This window comes from Hyla sarda, chromosome 2 (genome assembly GCF_029499605.1).
Source record: "Hyla sarda isolate aHylSar1 chromosome 2, aHylSar1.hap1, whole genome shotgun sequence".
NCBI classification, from domain to species: domain Eukaryota; kingdom Metazoa; phylum Chordata; class Amphibia; order Anura; family Hylidae; genus Hyla; species Hyla sarda.
Window position 1 is genome coordinate 501,174,261 of NC_079190.1, and position 9,231 is coordinate 501,183,491.

Here is a 9,231-nt window from a genome sequence, read left to right on the forward strand (position 1 = left end):
TAAATTATAATTTAATCAAAAATTATTATTCACCAAAAATAAATAGCGACATAATTCTAACCAAAATACCAAATACTTAAAGGGGTATTCCCGGTGGAAAGTTGACAGTAGAAGAAAATGTAGATAAACCAGCTTCCCAGAACTTCAATTCTTTATTGAATACATTTTAATGGATTGAATAAAGAATTGAAGTTCTAGGAATCTGGTTTATCTACATTTTCTTCTACTGTTCCTGTCTGGGATCCGGCCCCACTTCTCTCCGTGCTTCCTTGGAAGGATCCTCCAGGATCAGATGATTGATTGTAACACATGGTGAGCTGACTGCTTGCTTTCTTACTTCTGCCACAAAGTTAAACAGATTTATAAATTACTTCTATTTAAAAAAATCTTAATCCTTCCAGTACTTATCAGCTGCAATATACTACAGAGGAAGTTGTATTTCTTTCTGGAGTTCTTTTCAGTCTGACCACAGTGCTCTTTGCTGACACCTCTGTCCATAACAGGAACTGTCCAGAGCAGGAGAGTTTTCTATAGGGATTTGCTTGTACTCTGGACAATTTCAGACATGGAGAGAGATGTCAGCAAAGAGCACTGTGGTCAGGTAGAAAAGAATTCCAGAAAGAAATACAACTTCCTCTGTAATATACAGCAGCTGATAAGTACTGAAAGGATTAAGATTTCTAAACAAAACTAATGTACAAATCTGTTTAACTTTGTGACCCAGCTACTTTTGGTCTTCATGACCCAGTTCGTTTTTTCTAATTTGATATGTGTCTCTTTAAGTGGTAATAACTTTGAATTACTATTACCTGGCAAAGTGATTCAGAGATTGTTTTTTGAGACATATTGTACTTTATTTTAGAGGTAAATTTTTGCTGATACATGAAGCGATTTTTGTGAAAAACTAAAATATTGTGAAAAATTTTCATTTCTCTAAGTTTGAAACTCTCTACTTGTACGAGACATAGTCATGCCAAATAAATTTAGTTATAAATTCACATCCACAACATGTCTACTTTATGCTGGCATCATTTGTTAAACATTCTTTTACTTTTTAACGACATTAGAAGGCTTATATTATGATGAGCATTTTTTCCAATTTTTTGGGGGGGGAAAATAAAATGTTGAATATATATATATATATGTGTGTGTGTGTGTATATATATATATATATATATATATATATATATATATATATATAGTCAAAAAAAGAAGAAGCGGCACTGCGGAATAAATTGAAAAAAACGCTGTGGTTTATTCACCCATCATGTGAATGGTGCTACGTTTCAGTCTTCTCAATGAGACTTTTTTCAAGCCAGTGGTACAATATACATCACTTCCTTTTATATGGTGCTTGTTAATGACATCAGCACTTCTGATTTGCATAATATATGCATATAAACAAATATCAAAATACACAAACCTATACAGTGTATCACAACATTTACAACAAAAAGGCATACAGTGTTATGTCTGGAGGTGGAGGGACACAAGACATCATGGTTCCCAGTATACATGTTGTTGTGTTCTACCCCTCCCCCACCTTTTCCCCACAGGTTGTTTCTGTACTTAGTTATTCTGCCCGGCAACAGCTGTTCTGACAAGAGATGGATTCCTGGTTCTGATTGGACGTCCAGATTCTGCCCGTCAAATGTGTTCTTCTGCCCAGCGATGCTTCTACCCCCCAACAGCATTCTGATTGGCTACAGGCCCAATGGCGGGAACAGGATTTTCCCCCTAAATACAGGACTCTGGTGTCTCCAGCTCAGTCAGCCTGTGGTGAAGATTAGGAGAAGGGAACTCATGTGTGGACATGTTTATTATTATAGTTCTGGTATTTTATTACTACTACTTTGGTTTGAGTATTTGGTATTTTCATCAAAATTATAAAATTATTTAATCTTGGCGAATAAAATTTTTTGATTAAATTATAATTTATTTAACCTTTAGTAAAACATTGTGCATGATTTTATCCACCAACTCAGTTGTTGTGTATTTATTTTAGAGTTACGTTGTGTGGGACCTATGGGACCATGTTCCTCATCAGGAGACAAAATGCTGATTGTTTCCCCTGATTATCATGTGAAAAGGTCTCGGAGTATCCCCGGCATCTCTTACAGATGTAAATAGGGGTGTGACCAATATGTCTCCACCCTGCAATACAATGTGTAAATGAAGGCTGATCCCAGGCGGCCATAGAATGCTAAAACTGGTTGGACAGGTTCTGGCCCCATCATTCTTACTTTACATATTGTAGGTGGGGGAGGTGAGGCCAATCGGATGGTGTAAAGGGTATAAAAGACCCCAGCATGGCTCATATGGGGGGAACTTACCAGGAGAATATACTTGGGACACTGGAGACACTGACTGGAGATAGAGACCTGAGTGTGTGGAGGGTCCATGTATGGTGACTAGAACATCTCTGAGGTGACTGTAAGTAGAAGGAATTATAAGATATTGTAATTGTTTCATATTTGTTGTTTATGCCGTGTGTATATTGTATGTGGGCTGGTAGGGTTGTGTCCAGGGCGGCTTTTTAGTCCCAGTCTGGCCCTGTCTGTAGCCATCACTGAACCCCACAATACTTGTAGAAAAGAGACTGGGATGATTGTTGATCCTATGTGATCACCACTTGAGGAGATCCTTGTGCAGATTGGTTCATACCTTCTAGGGGGGATGTAACACTCACGTGGATAGAAGATAAACTAAGGTTCCTTTATGTTTTTTTCCTCAGGTCTATAATATGGAATCTTTGCAGGAAAGTTCTGGAGGAACAATGAGTGGACTAGAAAACCCCATATCAGAGAATGGTAAGAGCCTTTCATACATCTTATGTTTTATTCTGTCATAATAAATTACAGACTGAGGTTCCTTAAGATATTTCTTCCTTCTTTTTAGTGGTGGAGATATATATTGTATTGATAGTGCGCATCATAGACAGAGAGTGGGCGCAGGGCAGAACACAGGTCAGGGAGATAAAGTGACGCATTTCAGGTGTTCAGAACGCCCTTAGTCATACTAAAAGCTATCTGTCCGCAGCCATGTGTAAATAAAGATCACATGATCTCCTACCAATAGGATTCGATAGCATGTTTACCCTTCACATACATGATCATAAGAGAGTAAAGTATTGTAGCATTATAATTGTAACAAGAGAGAAGTAGGATCAGCTCACCCAGTGTAGACCCGCTGCAGCACGGACAGGTGCGGATTCACTGATATGCAATCTGGAAAGGAGGAGGTCCACTGCAGCAAATTCAAACAGATATGTGGTTTATTTTATCATGCAAGCAGCATACAGGACAGGCATGGAGGTGACGCGTTTCGGACGATGACACCCGGCCTTACTCACCCTCATAACATATACATTATAATTATATAAGTAAACATTTTGGTCTTTTGTTTAATTTGGTTTCTGTCTGGAGAGTATTGTAATTCCCTTTATTGTTTGTTCCTTTCCTCACTTGAGATCATGTTTATAAAGGGTTAATATTTTCTTCAGTGCTATGGGAAGAAGGCCATGTGATCTTTATATATACATGGCCGGGACCTGATAGTTTTTATTATGACTAAGGGTGATATGAACACCTGAAATGCGTCACGTTATCTCCCTGACCTGTGTTCTGTCATTTTAATGTAATGGAATAAAGAATCTCTGATTTCATCCTATATCTCTGCTGGAGATTCTTGTTCTTATATAGAATCTTTTCCACATAATGTGTAAGTATCTAAAATATTGCTGGTATTCAAGAGAGGATCAAACATATATTAAGGGTGAATGGAACCGATTTAACCCCTTAAGGACACATGACGTACTGGAACGTCATGTGTCCACTCCCGATCTATAACGCGGGGCCACGGCGTGGCCCCGCGTCATAGCGGGTCGGGCCCGGCCTCTAACAACGGCCGGGACCCGTGGCTAATAGCGCGCGGCATTGATCGCTGTGCCGCGCGCTATTAACCCTTTAGACGCGGCGTTCAAAGTTGAACGCCGCGTCTAAAGTGAAACCGAAAGCATGCCGGCTAGCTCAGTGGGCTGTTCGGGATAGCCGCGGTGAAATCGCGGCATCCCGAACAGCTGACAGGACAGCGGGAGGGCCCCTACCTGCCTCCTCGCTGTCCGATCGCCGAATGACAGCTCAGTGCCTGAGATCCAGGCATGAGCAGTCATGCGGCAGAATCATCGATCACTGGTTTCTTATGAGAAACCAGTGATCAATGTAAAAGATCAGTGTGTGCAGTGTTATAGGTCCCTATGGGAGCATGAGAGATCATTGTGTGCAGTGTTATAGGTCCCTATGGGACCTATAACACTGCAAAAAAAAAGTGCAAAAAAAAAGTGAATAAACATCATTTAACCCCTTCCCTATTAAAAGTTTGAATCACCCCCCTTTTCCCATAAAAGAAAAAACACAGTGTAAATAAAAATAAAAATAAACATAAATGGTATCGCCGCGTGCGGAAATGTCCGAATTATAAAAATATATCATTAATTAAACCGCACGGTCAATGGCGTGCGCGCAAAAAAATTCCAAAGTCCAAAATAGTGCATTTTTGGTCACTTTTTATATCATGAAAAAATGAATAAAAAGCGATCAATAAGTCCTATCAATGCAAAAATGGTACCGTTAAAAACTTCAGATCACGGCGCAAAAAATGAGCCCTCATACCGCCCCATACACGGAAAAATAAAAAAGTTATAGGGGTCAGAAGATGACAATTTTAAACGTATTAATTTTCCTGCATGTAGTTATGATTTTTTCCAGAAGTTCGACAAAATCAAACCTATATAAGTAGGGTATCATTTTAATCGTATGGACCTACAGAATACATATCAGGTGTCATTTTTACCGAAAAATGTACTACGTAGAAACGGAAGCCCCCAAAAGTTACAAAACAGCGGTTTTTTTTTAATTTTGTCGCACAATGATTTTTTTTCCCGCTTCACCATAGATTTTTGGGCAAAATGACTGATGTCATTACAAAGTAGAATTGGTGGCGCAAAAAATAAGCCATCATATGGATTTTTAGGTGTAAATTTGAAAGAGTTATGATTTTTTAAAGGCAAGGAGCAAAAAACGAAAATGCAAAAACGGAAAAACCTCCGGTCCTTAAGGGGTTAAAGGGGCACTCTGGTGGAAACCTTTTTTTTTTTTTTTTTAAATCAACTGATGCCAGAAATAAACAGATTTGTAAATTACTTCCATTAAAAAATTTTAATCCTTGAAGTACTTATAAGCGGCTGTATACTACAGAGGAAATTCTTTTGTCATTGAATTTCTTTTCTGTCAAGACCACAGTGCTCTCTGCTGACACCTCTGTCCATGTCAGGAACTGTCCACAGCAGGAGAGTTCCTAAAATGGACAGAGGTGTCAGCACAGAGCACTGTGGTCGTGACAGAAAAGAAATCCAAAAAGAAAATAATTTACTCTGTAGTATACAGCCGCTAATCAGTACTGAAAGGATTAAGAATTTTAATAGAAGTAATTTACAAATCTGTTTAACTTTCTGGCACCAGTTGATTTAAAATAAACATTTTTCCACCGGAGTGCCCCTTTAAGAGTGCATGGAGTGGACGTAGGAGCTGAGTCTTCTCTATACATGGTGGGTGCTGGATGTGTAAGGGATTGTTGATATGATTATTTGCCATTATGTAACATGTATACATTGGTATCTTATCAAATTCAGATGCAAATATATATATATATATATATATATATATATATATATATATATATATACACGTACTGACATGGCCCAAACATAGTCAACTAGTGACAAGTATTGGCCATTTTCTTCATGTATATAAGTTTTTACCAGAACTTAAAATTGTATCAGACTACACTTCTGGTAAATACATGTATATGTGTGGGAAATGGGCTGAATGTAGTCACCTGTCCTGAGATGTAGAGATTTTATTATCTGACCACAAATCTGCACATTTCCTCCAAATACCAACTTGGCAATTTTGGTAGTTTTTTTCTTACTTTATATGACTACATGTTATTTTGTTATTTATACATGGCTTTACTTGATACCTTCTGGGGAATATTAATCATTGCCTTCCTGACATTTTATTGGCTGAAATCTGTTTCAAAATTTTTGCACAGTTATTTTTTGCACAGTTAGTTTTTGCACAAACACTTGGCGCAATTTTAAAATAGCAAAAGTGACTATGAATTGCAGTGCTTCATTCTTGACTATGCAGTGGATGAGATATATTACCTGTGTCTTTTTTAAAAAGGCTCAAAAATATTGCACATATACGTTTAAAAAATTGCTAATTAATTCTACCTCTACCTTGCCTCAGAAAAATGACATCATACAGCAAGTTCTGAGTTGATTTCAAATTAGTGCAAAATGTATCAAACCTCACTCCGTTTTGATAAATTTGGCGCACCTAAGCCAAAAACACAAAAAATAAATGCTGTGAAGTGGCTGCACACTGACACATATTGATAAATCTCCCCCTCCATGTGCACCTAGAAATAAGTGATTCTGTTATCTAGATGTGTTGACTGTATTGTGTTTTGCTCATTTAATTTATTTGAACATTGATCTCACACAGGAAAGAAGCAATTTTCATGTCCGGAATGTGTGAAGCTTTTTACTAGGAAAGTAAATCTTGTGGATCATATAAAAACTCACACAGGGGAGAAACCATTTTCATGTCCAGAATGTGTGAAGAGTTTTAGTAATAAATCAATTCTTGTAAAACATTTGAGAACTCACACAGGAGAGAAGCCATTGTCATGTCCAGAATGTGTGAAGTGTTTTACTAGGAAAGTGCATCTTGTGGATCACATGAGAACTCACACAGGAGAGAAACCATTTTCATGCTCAGAATGCGCAAAGTGTTTTAGTAATAAATCAAATCTTGTAACACATCTGAGAAGTCACACAGGAGAGAAGCCATTTTCATGTCCAGAATGTGTGAAGAGTTTTAGTCATAAATCAACTCTTGTGGAACATATGGGAACTCACACAGGAGAGAAACCATTTTCATGTCCGGAATGTGTGAAGAGTTTTAGGAATAAATCACATCTTGTAAAACATCTGAAAACTCACACAGAAGAGAGACCATTTTCATGTCCAGAATGTGTGAAATGTTTTAGAATTAAAGCAACTCTTGTGGAACATATGAAAACTCACACAGGAGAGAAGCCATTTTCATGTCCGGAATGTGCAAAGTGTTTTAGTCAAAAATCAAGTCTTATGGAACATATGAGAACTCACACAGGAGAGAAGCCATTTTCATGTCCAGAATGTGTGAAGTGTTTTAGTCGTAACTCAAGGCTTGTAAAACATCTGAGAAATCACACAGGAGAGAATCAGTTGTCATATACAGTATATGGCTAATGTTTTAACCAAAACTCAAATTCATATGTATACATGAGGACAAACATAAAGAAGAAGTCATATCCATGTTCAGAATGTGGAAAATGTATTAGTAAGACATCTTGTTAAAAATCTTAGAGCACACACAGGGGAGAAGCCATTTTTATGTTCAATATGTGAAAAATGTTTTAGACCAAAATGAAATCTTGTACAAAATCAAAAAAAAGTACAGATCATGGCGCAAAAAATGAGCCCCCATACCGCCACTTATACGGAAAAATAAAAAAGTTAGAGGTCATCAAAATAAAGGGATTATAAACGTACTAATTTGGTTAAAAAGTTTGTGATTTTTTTTTAAGCGCAACAATAATATAAAACTATGTAATAATGGGTATCATTTTAATCGTATTGACCCTCAGAATAAAGAACACATGTCATTTTTACCATAAATTGTACGGCGTGAAAACAAAACCTTCCAAAATTAGCAAAATTGCGTTTTTCGTTTTAATTTCCCCACAAAAATAGTGTTTTTTGGTTGCGCCATACATTTTATGATATAATGAGTGATGTCATTACAAAGGACAACTGGTCGCGCAAAAAACAAGCCCTCATACTAGTCTGTGGATGAAAATATAAAAGAGTTATGATTTTTAGAAGGCGAGGAGGAAAAAATGAAAACGTAAAAATTAAATTGTCTGAGTCCTTAAGGCCAAAATGGGCTGAGTTCTTAAGGGGTTAAGCAAGGTATTGTTTGGGTTTGTTTTTTGTGTAGTACTAGAGGTAAAGGTTTAGCAGCTATGCGCGATGGATGTACAGCATTTGCATCTGGGGAGCCCGCATTTCTAGTTCTTGGTGGTGGTCAGAAAACTGGAGGGGGTTGTCTTGGTAATCTTTGTCTTACTGGTGCCACTATATCGCATATAGTGCAACCCCTGCGGAAGGTCAGGGGGGAAGAATCGAGCTTAAATACTGATTATTTGAATCATTATATTATAAATTATAAATATTGCCACCCACCGCCCCACTATGTCACCGGGTCACTTTCAGGACTCCTGATGCTGCTGATGCCACCTCCAGGCTGTATTATTCAGCCACTATATGTTCTCCTCATGCTGATGCCAGCTCCAGGCTGTGTCACTGTACAGCCATGTGGTCTCCTCATGCTGCTGGCAAATTAAATAAAACTTTTTAGGTTCATTTATTTGAAATCTTCAATTTAAATGTTAAAAAATATCTTAAAACTTTTCAATTGTGAGGCCCTATGGTCTCGTCAGGCTGTTGCCACCTCCACGCTGTGTCATTCAGCCACCATATGGTCTCCTCATTCTGCCAACACCTCCACGCTGTGCCATTCAGCCACTATATGGTCTCCTCATGCTGCCAACACCTCCACGCTGTGCCATTCAGCCACTATATGGTGTCCTCATACTGATGCCACCTCCAGGCTCTGTTGTTGTGCCGCTCTGCGGCAGTGATTCTAATAGCGACACCTGTAATCTGTAACAGTATTATTTCACTACCCCAGCACACTCCATATGCGTCGCCGTCGCCGCCATCACGTCGTTACGCACGCCGACGCACCTACGCGACGACGTGATGACGAGGAAGGAGAGCGCCGGCCATACAGGGGATCCCTGAACGGAGAAGACACCGAGGAGGCAGGTAAGGTCCCTCCCAGTGTCCTGTAAGTGGTGAGATCGCGGCGGTCCCGAACAGCCCGACTGAACAGCCGGGTTAGTGTCACTTTCCCTTCAGACGCGGCGGTCAGCCTGATCGCCGCGTCTGAAGGGTTAATACAGGGCATCACCGCGATCGGTGATGTCCTGTATTAGCCGCGGGTCCCGGCCGTTGATGGGCGCAGGGACCGCCGCGATAGGGGTGTATTCGCCGTA

General features: G+C 39.0%; 1 protein-coding gene across 1 annotated transcript; it reads left to right on the plus strand.

The window, feature by feature from the left end:
* The first annotated feature begins 1,346 nt into the window (after positions 1 to 1,346).
* LOC130357229 (gastrula zinc finger protein XlCGF8.2DB-like) lies at positions 1,347 to 7,544 on the plus strand. Its single transcript, XM_056559835.1, has 3 exons — positions 1,347 to 1,834; positions 2,735 to 2,810; positions 6,570 to 7,544. The coding sequence occupies exons 1-3, from the start codon at positions 1,814 to 1,816 to the stop codon at positions 7,358 to 7,360; spliced, it is 888 nt and encodes a 295-aa protein (XP_056415810.1). The 5' UTR covers positions 1,347 to 1,813; the 3' UTR covers positions 7,361 to 7,544.
* The last annotated feature ends 1,687 nt before the right edge of the window (positions 7,545 to 9,231 follow it).

What these genes read in the sequence shown, in the direction of transcription:
- LOC130357229 (XM_056559835.1), top strand. Translation starts at nt 1,814, where the DNA reads ATGTTTATTATTATAGTTCTG. An exon ending in TGTTTATTATTATAGTTCTG is followed by an intron (nt 1,835 to 2,734) that starts GTATTTTATTAC and finishes TTTTTTCCTCAG; the next exon opens with GTCTATAATATGGAATCTTT. An exon ending in AAACCCCATATCAGAGAATG is followed by an intron (nt 2,811 to 6,569) that starts GTAAGAGCCTTT and finishes GATCTCACACAG; the next exon opens with GAAAGAAGCAATTTTCATGT.